Source organism: Podarcis pityusensis (assembly GCF_964106645.2).
Source record: "Podarcis pityusensis genome assembly, chromosome: 9".
NCBI lineage: Eukaryota > Metazoa > Chordata > Lepidosauria > Squamata > Lacertidae > Podarcis > Podarcis pityusensis.
This window is the reverse complement of record NC_138034.1, coordinates 77,208,564-77,223,014: the sequence shown is the minus strand read 5'-3', so window position 1 is coordinate 77,223,014 and position 14,451 is coordinate 77,208,564. Positions and strand designations below refer to the sequence as shown.

The 14,451-nt window shown below is 51.4% G+C and overlaps 1 protein-coding gene and 1 long non-coding RNA gene across 4 annotated transcripts in view; one reads left to right on the top strand and one right to left on the bottom strand.

The window, feature by feature from the left end:
- SFXN5 (sideroflexin 5) overlaps window positions 1-14,451 on the top strand; it is a 95,895-nt gene that overhangs the window by 33,522 nt on the left and 47,922 nt on the right. For 2 of the 3 annotated variants that reach the window (XR_013990480.1, XM_081021094.1), the window contains exons 4-7: window positions 3,694-3,720; window positions 5,506-5,560; window positions 7,966-7,991; window positions 11,573-11,626. Coding sequence is in view for 2 of the 3 variants with exons in the window: in XM_081021094.1 (XP_080877220.1) it covers window positions 3,694-3,720; window positions 5,506-5,560; window positions 7,966-7,991; window positions 11,573-11,626 (162 nt within the window). In the remaining variant the exon portion in view is untranslated. The remainder of the gene's footprint in view (window positions 1-3,693; window positions 3,721-5,505; window positions 5,561-7,965; window positions 7,992-11,572; window positions 11,627-14,451) is intronic. The other variant, XM_081021095.1, reaches the window with a different exon arrangement.
- On the bottom strand, window positions 7,998-11,271 carry LOC308485453. The gene is made up of 3 exons (XR_013990518.1): window positions 11,179-11,271; window positions 10,679-10,904; window positions 7,998-8,267 (listed from the first exon to the last, which is right to left on the bottom strand). It is a non-coding gene; the product is annotated as an uncharacterized lncRNA (long non-coding RNA).

The following is a 14,451-nucleotide window of genomic DNA, read 5'->3' as shown; positions in this document are numbered from 1 at the left end:
GCCATGGGCCTGATCCAGCAGGCTCTTCCGATGTTCTCTGGTGTAGACGATCTCCAGCCCGTCCTGCTTTCTGCCTCGCTCTCCTCCGCTGGCCATGCCTCTGACCACAGCCTCCTGGCGGCAAGGTATCTCACCCAGCTGCCGCTTCCCTCACCTTTAAGTCCTTTTAATTACTGCTCCCACCAGCTGCTGCGGAAGAGCTAAACGGAAATCGCCACCCATTTAACACAAGCATGCCCCCCTGTGAAACGGGATGGCTAGGCACCGCCCTCCGCTGGCCTGCTCCTGGGAAGGTGAACTTGCTCTCCCCTTCCCAATCTCCAGCCTGCTTCTGCCTGCCTTCCTTGACTTCGCACCCCTCCTCGCCCTTGCCGAACGCAGCCTCCTCCGCAGCTCTCTCTGCCTGGAGACGGATTCATCTCCCTTTGTGGCTGAAGTGCAAAGAGACTCTGCCACCCTAATGGGCAGGTATTTATTGCCGGGCTCCCCCTTCAATCAGGCTAGCAGCGGGAAGGACCCCTCCCGCTGGCTCAGGCACAGCAGAGGACAGTGAGTCTGCCGTAGGCCAAACAGCATCCCTTTGCGGGGATAAATGGCTTTTCTTTTACACTGTTGATGAAGAGCGAAGAGGTCTGTTTGCAGTAAAATGGCACTTTGCACTTCCTCCCGCCTCGCCTGGCGCCTAAGTATTACTCAGCCCTGCACAAGATACAGATTGCAGGATGCTGGGGCCTGCAGTCTGAGAAGCCCTTTAACAGCCCTTAGCGGGAGGAAGGGTCCCCCATTAAAGGCCCCCCAGTTTGCCCCAGTTTCCCACAAGGTGCCTGATGGAGGTGGCCAGGGCAGAGCCTGTTTCACCAGCTGGTGTGCGGTGGCAGCGGGTGCCCCTTGGGGATGGTAGGGCAGAAGACGGGGAGACCTGCCATAGGTGGTGCCAGGCGGGGCCACCTTATTCCAGCTTTGTCCCCCTCTTCTTCTCTGCTAAATTCCACGAGGGGCAACACAGAGGAGGAGGCTGGCAGACAGGGTAGCTTGAGGCTGGTGGGGCAGTGCCCCCTGCGTGCCTCCTAATGGACCAGCCTCCATGGCAGGGCGAGGGGCGACTTGGCACACTCTCGCCTTCAGCAGATCCACCTCCTGAGCAATTGGGGACTTGACTGTGGGTCTGAGTGAGGCTGTGGGGAGTGGGGAAGAGAGCACTCGGCTTTCCTGAGACCCAGATGTCTGCGCCCGTGGCAAAGAGAAGGGGGAGATGTGAGTTTCTGCCTTCCTCGTTCAGGTAGAGCTGCTGTGCCACAGACCTTTGGCTGTCCCCATTGGCTGTGGATTTGGAGGAATCGGGGTCCTGCCACTTTTGGGTTTCTTCAAACTGTATTGCTCCTTGAGAAGCTCCTTGGGAAGCCTTTCTCTCTGGCTGCCTCTTCCACGCCCCAGAGATCGGCAGGCCAGGCAAGGTGGGCATCTCTCTCCCTGCCCTTCTTTTCTAATTAAGCTTTGTTGTTGTTGAGTCGTTTAGTCGTGTCCGACTCTTCGTGACCCCCTGGACCTGAGCACACCAGGCCCTCCTGTCTTCCACTGCCTCCCTCATGCTGGTAGCTTCGAGAACACCATCCCACCATCTCTTCCTCTGTCGTCCCCTCCTCCTTGTGCCCTCCATCTTTCCCAACATCAGGGTCTTTTCCAGGAAGTCTTCTCTTCTCATGAGGTGGCCAAAGTCTTGGAGCCTCAGCTTCATGATCTGTCCTTCCAGTGAGCACTCAGGGCTGATTTCCTTCAGAATGGAGAGGTTTGATCTTCTTGCAGTCCATGGGACTCTCAAGAGTCTCCTCCAGCACCAGAATTCAAAAGCATCCATTCTTCAGCAATCAGCCTTCTTGATGGTCCAGCTCTCACTTCCATACATCACTACTGGAATTAACCTTAGGAAGACCCTTTTCTCACCTGCTTTCTCCCCCCTTCTGCCTGCACCATTACATGAGGATCATGTGAGAAGCAGCCCCTCTTGGGAGGTGTCTTGGGGGTCTGGCTCCCTTTAGTGACCCTTGCCTGAATCCTTCCTTGCTTCCTAGGGGGATGATGTGAGGACTAATTAATTCACGTCAGTAAAGTGTTGTTTGAGTGCATTTTTATTATCTTGTCACTTTCAGAACTTGACTCCATTAGGTTGCATGCTATTTTACATTGGAGTAAACCCATTGGTTCCGGCAGGGCTCTTCTCCGTGGGACTACAAGAGAGTCAGATACTTGTTTTGCCATGCTGCAGGGGAGGTGGGGGCTGGGTGCGATGTTGCAGTTCCCACCCCGGGTATTCCAAGTCCCGATGTCTCTTGAGTCAGCTACACTTGTCCAAATCTGCTGAATTGCTGGTTTAGGGTGCTAAAATTTAGGGTGCTAAAGCAGTCACCCAGAGGCCAATTTAACTGCAGTCAGGTACGCTCAGTGGGACTTACTTCTGAGTAGACATGCCTAGGATTCCACTGCTCAGAGGACTTTTTGGAAGAGTGCAGTGGGTCATTCTTGAAAAGTGTTGTGCCATTTGGAGTGATGTGATTGTATTCTCTGTTATCTGAATACAAAATAATACAATCGTAGAATCGTACAGTTGGAAAGGACCACGAGGGCCATCTGGTTTCACTCCCTGCAAGGCAGGAATCTTTTGCCCAGCGTGGGGCTCAAACCCACAACCCTGAGATTAGGAGTCTCATGCTCTGCTATTTGAGCTGGCAGGTGCCAGGGTGCCCTTGCACTTTATACATCCATTGATGCAAAGTACCGTAGATTCTGGCGTATATGATGACTTTTTACGGAAAATCCTCTAAAAAGTCGGGGGTCGTCTTATACGCTGGGTATGGGTTTGCTGGGCAGCAGTAGTGGGCAGCAGGCTCCACTCCGCACCAGGAGGAAGCCGCCCAGCGAAGCCGGCTTAGCATCGCTGGGCAGCTTCCTCCCAGCGCAGAGCCCGTCGCCCACTGCCGCTGCCCAGTGAAGCTGCCGCGTATGACTGGCCGTATAAGTCGACCCCCCAAATTGGCAGCTGCCAATTTGGGGGGTCGTCTTATACGCCCAGCCGCCTAATATGCCTGAATCTACGGTACTCACCTGGAATGTGTTTTTTCCTCACCTGGCGGGAGGGGTGGATGCATCGCTCGGTTCTGCCCCCCCCCCAAATCCTGGCTATGCCCATGGGCAGCCTGTCCCACATTTCTCTTGTTTTAATTAAACTATAATCTGTTCGATTGAGCGTCAAAGGGTGGGTTTTCGTGGGGAAAGCTCTGGGCAAAACACAACAATGCTTGAACACGGAACTTTTAAGTGTGGACCTGTGCCTGCAAAGGGCAGGGCAAAACCTAAGCGTGGATAAGCTCTTGGTTGCTGGGTGGGGTTGCAAGCGCTGCTCAGGTGGCCCCCATCTTGCCAGCCACGGGCAGTGGGAAGGCACAACTACAGACACCTCTCCGGCAAGGGTCAGGGACCACCACCCATCTCGTGTTTTGGAAAATGGTGGGATGTTCAGGAAACTCGTGCTTCGGTTTCCACAGTGAATTTGTTCAGAGGCAAACTGGGTTGTGGATTCTTGGCCTTGCATCCTGTGACATTTGTTTTGCATGTGCACCGACTCTGCAGGCTCCTGGGCTCACCTGACTGATTCCCCCCCTAACAAGCAACATTAATTATGTTCTTTTGTATTTCTAGCTTTGGAAAGCACAAAAAATTAAACAGGTAACCCACTCTTTGCTTCTCTTTTATCGTGCTGCTGCTGCCTTTTTGCCTTCCTGCAAAAGTGGCGAGTGCTGGTTGTCCTTGTCTGTTTGGCTGACTGCTCTGTTTGCCCAACGGGATGCCTGGCCTTTCCTTGCCCTGGGAGCTGCCCTTGGCTTCACTTTTCCATTAGGGTCAAGGAGGAGTCGCTGCAGGGCCCCCAGACCAAGAGAGAGGCAATGCATGGTTTCCAAGCTCATGGGGATGCTGGAGGGGGGTGGAATAGACCCAGTTGCAGGTAGGCGTGACGCTCCTGCTAAATCCAACAAAGGGTAAAGCAGCCTAGAGGATTCTCCAGGTGCACCCCGTCTTTGGGATGCGGGTGGCACTGCGGGTTAAACCACAGAGCCTAGGACTTGCCGATCAGAAGGTTGGCGGATCGAATCCCCGCAACGGGGTGAGCTCCCGTTGCTCGGTCCCAGCTCCTGCCCACCTAGCAGTTTGAAAGCATGTCAGAGTGCAAGTAGATCAATAGGTAAGACTGTTGGGAAGGTAAACGGCATTTCCATGCGCTGCTCTGGTTCGCCAGAAACGGCTTAGTCATGCTGGCCACGTGACCCGGAAGCTGTCTGCGGACAAACGCCGGCTCCCTCGGCCAGTAAAGCGAGATGAGCGCCGCAACCCCAGAGTTGGCCACGACTGGACCTAATGGTCAGGAGTCCCTTTACCTTTACCCACTCTTTAGGCACCCCAAGGTGTGGATCTGTTACTCGTCTTCTCATTTACAACCGCTTTGCCTGCAAATCAAACAAGTGTGGACCTCCCCAGATGGAGTTTCTGCCTTCTAAAAGTCCTTCATTCCTGCATAATTTCTGCTTGTCCCATTTTAAGCCAAAGGAGATTGGTTCTTAATTTCTAAAAGGAGAGGCTGGTGTGAGGTGCTGGGGGGGGAGCAGGCAGTGAGGGGTCCTTGCCTTCCTTTGACCCATTCCCTCTCACCCTTTGGGACCGGCAGTGGTTGCTTAGTGGCAAAGGAAGGACATTCTGTGCATGCTCAAAAGCCTTCCTTTTTTCATAAATATGCCATATATTCCAGGGATGGAGGGGAAAAAAACCCCACAGTTGGAAGGGAATCCTTGGTAACTGTGGAGTGCAATCATAGTCAAAACTTCAGCAAAGGCCTTTTTCTCACATAAAAGACCCTCTGTTGCACTTACATAGTCCGACTGAATTGGGGGAATGTCAGCCTGGGATAATAATAATAAAATAAATAAATAATAATAATAATAATAAATAATAATAATAATAATTTTTTATTTATACCCTGCCCTTCCCGGTTCAAAAACCGGGCTCAGGGTGGCTGACAACAAATTTAAAACACAGCATAAATTCCAGTATAAAAACATGAATAACAATAAAATTCAAAATTCTTTATTGGTTTTTAGTTTTTCAAATACCACCTCCTCTCGTGGCTTGAGAGCGTTTAGCTGGGGGGCGGGGAGAGGTGCATGGGGGGCAACTTTGCAGTGCTAGCCAGACCCGCTTGCGGTTTGTGCCTTTTGAATGTATATGGGGGGTGGCGGTTGGGGGGGGTTGTAAAGGAGGTCATGGAGGCAGGAGAAAAAGTAGAGCAGTGAATATGTCCCCAAGGACCACCTCTCTCTCACAGGGCAAAAATCCTCTGTTAAAGTGCCCCCATCATCCCTGGGGTTGTAGGCAACTCACTTGCACCACGGCTGGGAGGGCAGGATTGGGGGTGGCACCCCCCCCTTCCCCTCTACCTTCACTGTGTCTGATTTCTTGTAGGCCATCATCCATCCGGACACTAACGAGACGATTTTCATGCCTTTCAGAATGTCAGGTATGGCCCAACCTCGTAAAGAAGCTGCTTGGATGCATTATGTTCCCCCCTCCCCCCCCAAAAAACCCCCCAAGGAATCCTTTAAACAAAAATATTTTGTACTGCTCTTTGGATTCCCCCACTGTTATTTTAGGGTGCCAGAAAGGCTTTTGTGGACCTGCAAGCCCCTCACAATTAAAATAAAAACTTTTAAAATTATATATGTACTCTCTCTCTCTCTTTGTGTGTGTGTGTGTGTGTGTGTGTATACACCTACCGACTGCTCCTATAGCTACCCTACTGTGATGCTGTTCTACCAGAATTTGCCAATTTAAATTAAACATTAAAAAAAACTCTTTGTGCTGAGCATTCCTGGAGGCCCCCTGCTGTGCTTGTGCAATTTCCACTGGCTTTTGTGGCCCCTGAGACCCCTCCAGATGCATTGCCTTAGGAAGAAGAGGGAGCCTCTGCTTTATGAGAGGAAAGGCAACAGGAAGGTCTCTCTTAGGAAGATCCAGGGGGAGCAGCAAAAACAACAAGGGGCCCAGTTGGTTAGAGCGTGGTGTTGATAACGCCAAGGTTGCAGGTTTGATCCCCGTGTGGGGCAGATGCCTCTTCTTTCATTGCAGGGGGTTGGACTGGATGATCCTCAGGATCCCTTCCAACTTGACAATTCTATGATTCTTGCGGCACTTTGAAGACTAGGAAATTCATTTTGGCCTAAGCTCTCGTGGACTCAAGCCCACTTTGTCAGACGCAAAAGTGATGAAGTGGACTTCAGCCCACAAAACCTTATGCTGCAATAAATTTGTTGGTCTTTAAGATGCCGCGAGTCACTTTGTTGTCTTTTAAGATGGTACTGGCCATCTTTCCTTTTAAAGGACTTGCATTAAAACGAATTATTTTTCTTTTCTTTTCAAAATTGCTGCCTGATAGGCTGGGGGTGCTCACCAGAGGGTTGTTTTTTTTTAATTGATTGATTTGACAAGTTAATTGGTTAAATATTGCAGCCCTACTTAAAGGAATAACTGAGACAAAGCTTCCCCAAAAGTGTTTGGGTGACCCTTAGCTGCCCTGCAGCCTCGTGGCTGAGCCCTGGCAGTTTTCTTTCTCCCCCAGAGCCAAGCGCTGCCTTGAGTGCGTGACCAGCTGGGATTGGCTTGCAAGAGCCACCGCAAATAGCAGCTCCCTCGATTCAGACTCTCGCCTCCCACTGCCATTGCATCCCTCAGGGAGGAACATAGTTTTGCTCATGGCACGTCAGATTTAACTCCTCTGCAAGTGTGATGAGACCTGTGGTATCACTGCCTGTGGCCTGAGTACCTTACGTATTTTAAGATTTTTATTTTGCCATTTTATGTTGTGAACTGCCCTGAGATCTACGGGTGAAGAGTGGCGTACAAGTAGTAGTAGTAGCATACCCTCCAACATTTCTCCAGTGAAAACAGGGACATCCCATTCCATAATGATAATTTTCCTATTTATACCCCACACATCTTACGGGGTTGCCCCAGCCACTCTGGGCAGCTTCCAACATACATGGTTGCCTTCAGATGGCTCAGGGGTTGCATAACTTTCTACCCTCCCAACATTTCTCCCATGGAAACAGGGACGTCCTAAGGAAAAGCGGGACATTCTGGGATCAAATCATAAACCGGGACGGCTTCTCTAAATCAGGGACGTCCCTGGAAAATAGAGACTCTTGGAGGGTCTGTAGTAGTAGTGGTAATAATAATAATAATAATAATAATAATAATGTCAGAGTTCAGTAGCAAAGGATGGTGGAAAGAATCCTAATGTCACCTGAGACACAGGAAAGACACAGACACAGTTCTGAGCAGGGCCAGATTGAGGCTTGATGTGGCCCTCAGCTCCTGAAGGTAATGGGGCCCTTTCTGTGTCCAGATGTCCTTTGTCCACAACAAATTGTCGCTGTTTTTTGTGTTGTACATATGCTATATGGTCATTTACGGACCTCATAGGTATCTCAAGCCATTTGCACATGTTGTCATGCTACCAGTCCATGCAGAATGTCGGCACCCTATATATAGAAAGGAGCAAAGCAGGGATATTTTAGGGAGCAGGCGGGGCCCATGACTTACATCACAGGAACCTACACAACACAAAACACTGTCGCTGCGTGTAGGTTTTATTTCATTTGTTTTTTATCTTTATTTTGGAAATGTACATCCAGTTTTTCCCCCTTTAATTTTTGGGTGGCCCCCAAGAGAGTGGGGCTCTAAGCTAGAGCTTGTTGAGCTTATACGTAAATCCGACACTGGTTCTGGGGAAGGGTGAGGTCTTTTGTCTCTTTCCTCTGCTCTGCATCTGAGGTATCAGTTACACTGGACTATAAACCTATTTTGGGGTGATGGAGTCTCTCTCTGTATATACTAAAATATGTTCCCCCCCCCTTCTTCCTGTAGGTTACATTCCTTTTGGGACACCTATTGTGAGTATTTTAGCATCTTCTTGCTCCAACGGTGCTTGGCTTTCATGTTTGGTGCAAAGTACCCTGTTGGCCTTGGAGGGGCAGCCTTTCCATGGGACACTCAACATGATGCTCCTCTGCTGGCACTGGGGGGTGGGTGGGGTGGGGGGGAAGGAGAGGGAACGGCCCACCTTGGGTTGGGTTCAGCCTGGCAATAATCCACTTCCTTTCTCTCTGCCATGCTCTACTTTCGTTCCTTTCCTCACCCAGCAAAGGCTTCTCCATCTGCCTGAAGCACTGAATGAATGAATAAAGTTGTTAGAAGTACAATACAAGGGACATTTTCCCCTTGGCTGAAGTCAATGGGGTGATGCAAGTGGGGCAAAAGGGGAGTCTGGATGGCAGAATTTGAGTTTCAGAAGTGGATGCCATTTCTGGACATCAGGGTGCGCCTTTTGTCTTAGGGATGGAAGAGGCTCAGTCTGATCCGGAAATATTTCTTCTTAATGAGAAGCCCTTCTTGCCTGGGCCTGAGACCCAGCCTGAATGCCTGAGAATAATTTCTTATGGTAAAGTAAATAGGGAGCATCTAACAGAGGTATGAGGAGGGGTCTCTCCAGTGTCCTAAGACGGATTGGTCTTGTTCCCTTAAGAATATAAAGAAGAGCCTATTGGATCAGAACATGGCCAGGCAAACTAAGGCCGGATCCGGCCCAATCACCTTCTAAATCCGGCCCACGGATGGTCCAGGAATCAGCATGTTTTTACATGATTAGAATGTGTCCTTTTATTTAAAATGCATCTCTGGGTTATATGTGGGGCCTGCCTGGTGTTTTTACATGAGTAGAATGTGTCCTTTTACAGTCATACCTCGGGTTAAAGTTGCTTCAGGTTGAGCGTTTTCAGCTTGCGCTCTGTGGCAACCCGGAAGTAACGGAACGGGTTACTTCCGGGTTTTACTGCATGTGCAGATGCTCAAAATGACGTCATGCGAATGCGCAGAAGCGGCAAATCGTGACCTGCACAGACGCAAGTTGCGTTGTGCTCAGGATGCGAACGGGGCTCCGGAATGGATCCCGTTCGCATCCAGAGGTACCACTGTATTTAAATTGCATCTCTGGGTTATTTGTGGGGCATAGGAATCCATTCATATTTTTTTTCATAATATAGCGCGGTCCACCACAAGGTCTGAGGGACAGTGGACCGGCCCCCTGCTGAAAAAGTTTGCTGACCCCTGGATGAGACTCACCTTGTCCAGCATCCTGTTCTCACAGCAGCCAACCAAATGCCTGCGAGAAGCCAGGGAGCAGAACCTGAGCAGAACTGGAGTCACACTCTGCCCTCCTGTGTTTTCCAGCAGCCCCTGCATTCAGAAGCCTTGCTGCCTCTGACTGTGAAGGGCAGAGCAGACTGATCCTGGCTAGGAGCCACCCATAGCTCTCTCCTCCTCCGTGAATTTGCCCAGTCCTTTTATAAAGCCTTCTGGGTTGGCGGCCATCCCTGCCTGGTGTGGGATTGACAGCCACGGTTTAAAGCATCTTTTTCCCGGAGGTCCCTTGCAGGAACTTCCCCTGCGGCTCAGTCATCTGTGCCTACCCTTAATGCCACCTGAAATCAGCTGCCTCGCCTTCGCTCCCGGCAGAGAGCCTCCTGGCTGCGCTGCCCTTCTGCTCCGTTCTTCCTCAGCTCCCCCTCAGTTATTCTGAGGCTTGAATTCCTCCCATGGATGCATTCTGGGCCACATTGCCGGAGACATATGGCCCTTCCTGTAATGATAGATCTTGAGGGAGGGGCTGGCATGGCTCCCAGCACAGAGAGGGGAAAGGTGTCCTTATTTATGTTTAACATTTGGGTGGTAATCTGTAATTAACTTTGCAAAAAGTTAAACAGAAATTTTGAGTTAGCGATCAGGTTGACACCAAAATCGGCCCGAATCCAGACCTGTCAGAGATGCTGAGAGCTGTCAGCAGAGCTCAGTTTTGTGAGCTGCAAATGATAAACTGGAACCTCTTCTCATCAAGCAGAAAAGGAAAGGGGGGAAAAAACCGATGTTCAAATGTTACATTTTAATTTTAACAATTATGCCAATTGATCTGTGAAATGTAGTGACATAATTGGCCGTCTGCTCTCGCAGTCTGAGTCTCAAACTGAGCATACTGGGAAGAAGCGGGTGGCGATGGAGGGAGTGGAACTGGGAACCCCCTTCCCTCTCCCCACGGCGGTGTGGGTCTCCATTGCCTCCCCTTCAGGGTGTGCTAAACCTGGGGCTTGCATTTGTTTGTAAGCCAAGAGAACTGGTGGCTGCTTGTGCCTGGAGTGTGGGGCCTGGGGCCAGAAGAACCCAAGGACAACCATGCAGCTGGATCAGGCCATGGGGGGCCCATCTGGTCCAGCATCCTCACAGTGGTCAACTAGACGCCCCAAAGGAAGGAAGCCCACAGGCTGGACACAGGCCGGAGGCAATTGCTGGAAACCTCAAGATTTGAGAGGGCTCCTGGGCTTGCATCCGGGTTGGAGGTTTCGCACAATGGGCAGCTGGTTGACTGCTGTGAGAACAGGATGCTGGACTGGTTGGCTGGATCCAGTAGGGTTCTTCTTGTGCTCTTGTGATGTATTCCATAGTTGAACAATCTGCCGCTGTGTGAAGCACTTCTTCCTTTGGGATCTCTCCTGGATCTTCACTGGATAGCCCTGAGTTCTAGTCCTACCCCTTTTCTCCACTGCATCGTGTTAGACTCGTCTGCTGTGTCTCTTCTCACAAGCAGAGGGAGGTCAGGAAGGTGCATCAAGCAGCTCCTGGTAGGGAGGAACGAGACTGGCTGGCAGTCAGGCCAGGCCATCTGAAGGCGGGTCTGGGAACAGCCTGGGAAGAGGACCTGGCTGTGTCCTCATCTCGTTCGGGAGCCAGAGCTCTTTGCCCTGGATTTGATAGACCTGTTGGGGAACCGGTTTGATACAATCACCTTGCGGTTGAGGAAGGTTACACACATGCACGGCGGCAGGGATCTGGCATTCCGGCCAGCCACACACACAGGCAGCGATGTGGAAAAGCCCCACCTGTTGAATACCTGCCAGGTAGAGAAGTGTGGGAGACAGGCTCCTTTCCCTTAGGACTATGCCTGGCTTGGAGTGGCCAGGGCTCTTAGGCTCACCTCTCCCAGATCTATGTCTGTATTTTCAGCCGGACTTCCGTGGGGGTGTGCATCACCTTAAGGTTTGTGGCCCATCCTGATCTCCAGGGCAGGTGAGAACGGGAACTTAATGAGCAAACATGTCTACATCTGCAAAGGAATTAACATACTGTCCCCTGGTGCAGGCCTTTCTGGAGAACTGGGGGGGGGGGGGGGAGCCTCTGCAGCCTTTCCTGGCTTCCCTCAGACTCCTTCCGGATCCACCTGTCCCAAACAGAGATTCAATGCACGCTTGGCTTTCTATGGCTTTCTATGGCTTCACGCCTCATGGTGGAGCTTCTTGGCCACCCTTGGAGAAGGGCAGGCGGGGCGTTGTCAGTTGCTGTTGGGAGAGGTAGTCCCACCCCTCCCCAAATGCCCAACCCCACCCACTGTCTTCCCTGAAATCTCCCCCTTCTTTCTCTCTCGCAGGTTGTCGGTCTCCTGCTGCCAAATCAGACGCTGGCATCCACCGTCTTCTGGCAGGTAATGACGACTTGCTGCCTGTCACCACCGCGCTCGAAAAGCCTCGCTTCTGTTCTTTGCTGCAGCCGAAAACACAAGCAGAATCCCGTCTTTGAGCTTCCTTTTGGCTTGTGGGATGCGGAGGCTGGAGGGAGGCCGTCGTTTTCTGTGTGGGGTGATGGGGGAACAGCCCCTTCAGCAGTGGGCTCTCTTTCAGGGAGGGGTCCTTTTAAGAGAGAATAAGGAGAGCCCTGCTGGATTACACCGATGGCCCGTCTCGTCCAGCCTCCTGTTCTCACAGTGCCCACAAGATGCCCATTAAAGGAAACCCACAAGCAGGACCCAAGCACAAGGGCATCTTCCCCTCCTGGCTGCTTCTAGCGACTGGTATTCAGAAGCGTTGCTGCCTCTGACCGTGGAGGCAGAGTGGAGACGTCACTTGCATCCCTTTAGGCCAGGCATGGAGAACCTTCAGCCCGCAGGCCCAGAGGGGTTCCCTAGGAGTCCTCCCCTTTCCTCCCCAGCCAGGCTCACCTGCTCTCACACCTGAGGTCAGTTGTGGGGCAGCACAGCCTTCAGCTGCAAAGGAAGGCTAGGGAGCCCTACAAGTCTATGATTATGTACAGTTGAGTTGGGTATGTTTAGCCTGGAGAAGAGGAGACCCAGAGGAGATATGATGACCATCTTCAAATATCTTAAGGGCCATCCCCTGGAAGATGCAGCAAGCTTGCTTTCTCCTGCTCCGAAGGGTAGGACTCGAACCAATGGCTTCAAGTTCCAAGGAAGGAGATTCCGACGAAACGTTAGGAAGAATTTTCTCATGGTGAGAGCCATTTGACCGCAGAATGGCTGACCTCAAAGGGGGTGGACTCTCCTTCCTTGGAGGCTTTTAAGCAGTGGCTGGATGTCAAAGATGCTTTAGCTGAAATTCCTGCATTGCAGGGGGTGGACTAGAGGACCCCCAGGTTCCCTTCCAGCTGTATAGTTCTGTGATTCTGTGAGAGTGGGCTCCTGTTTGTTCCTCTTCTAGCACAACCTCTATCTGGTGCCTTTTCAGTTTGGAGCCTGTTCCTTCTGCCTCCAGCGCTTGCTTTCTCTGCTGTTCATCTCTGAGAGCAAGCCCTGCTTGGGGCAGGGAGTCTGCACTGGAATAAGCTCTTTAGCTATTATAATCTTAGCAGCAGTTATAACTGGAACATTTTGAATTCTGAACGATTTCTAGGGGCACCAGCCACAGAACGGTTGCCCAGGGGATGAGCTGCATAGCACACAGGAAGGAAGCCATGGGTCGCTCTCCAGGGAAAGATCAGCCCCTTTGATGCAGCCAAAATGGACCCATGCCTGCAGTGCATCCTTAAGGAGAACCCGAGTCCAAAAGAGCAGGGAGGTTGACCAAGGCTGCTCAAAGGTTATTCCCTGCCTTCCCCTGGTGTTTGCTCTCCTGAATGGTCTGGGCCTTTTAGCACGGATTAGTGCCCTTAGTGCCAGATTTCTGTATAGTTATGGCATGCAAGATGGGAGAGCCCTCAGCATAAATTACATTTCTGCCTAAAGATGTGAGGATCATGAAGGAAGGGTGAGCATCTTGATGGGGGCAGGAAATCTCTTGGGATGCCTTGGGAACTCTGGAGGTTGTTCCTTGGGAGACCTTCCACCACAGAAATAAAAAACATTGGATTTTCAATGCAAAAGATCTTTCTTAGCGCACCTGCCTGGCTGTGTCCCAACACCCTCAAAGGGCCCAAGCAGGTCTGTATTCCAGACACCTGTGGATAGCAGATAGTAAGCATGAAGCGCTGTGTTTCCTTGCACTGGATCGAGTGTCCTGGTGATCTTCCTTTTCCTTTCAACCAGCAAGTTCCTGGTCTTCATGGTGGTGGAGATGTGCTTGGGAGTGTGTGGGCAGTGCCTGGTCAGGTGGGGAAAGTCTTAAGACCTTTTCCTCTCGGTACGAAGAGCCAGGAGCCAAGGAAATCAGACAAACGGATTCAGAATCCGGAGTACCTTTGGTGCAGAGTGTGCCTGGCCTTGGAAGTTGCTGCGCTTGGCGTTGAGAGTCAAGTAAAGGTAGCAAAAGGAGCATCGTACATACCTTTGAACTTTTCGCAGGAAGTCTGGAGGAAATGGGGCCTCCGCAGTGAGGGCCTCCTCTTTGGACAGCTTCTTGTTCTGCCCCCACTCTGTAAAGTTTTCCCCTCCCATCCTTTTCACTTTTGCTGTCATTGCCCTTCCTCTTCCTCCCTCCCATCCCTCCAGTTTTCTCCCCACCCTCTTCCTCCCTCCTCTCTGACTCCTCTCTGTTTCTCCCCCTCTTCTCTCCTCTCAGCCTCATTTCCCAGGTTCTGCCCAGCAGCTGGAGAGGAACAGAGAGAGAGAGAGAGCAGTGCAGAGCCAGTTTTTAGGGTGCAGGTTGCAGCCCAGGTCATGTCAGGTCATACCCCGACGGAGGTAAGCGCCACCCAGAGCAGCTCTGCAGGGGGTGGAAGGGAGCCCCTGAGGCCTTGGCACCGGCAGAAGCTGGGCTGCTCAGGGACACCCCCCACCCCCAAAACACACCCTCCGGCACATCTTTCCTGGATGTCAGGGGTGAGGGAAGGCCTGCCTCGTCTGTTTATTTATTCCAGATACTTCTATATAACACTTAATACCAAAAAGCAGTGCAGTCTGCAGAAGAAGGGCAAAAGGAAATAGCAAGCAAGGTCTGAAACCACAAATACACCAGCACCACCTGAATCAGTGGGGGAGGCAAGAACTTAGCAGCCCAGTTTGAGAACTTCTTAAAAGCCCAGGAAAGGAAGAAAGGAGCCGTCAGGTGTCATTTTGAAGCTCATGACAATGGAGGCCTA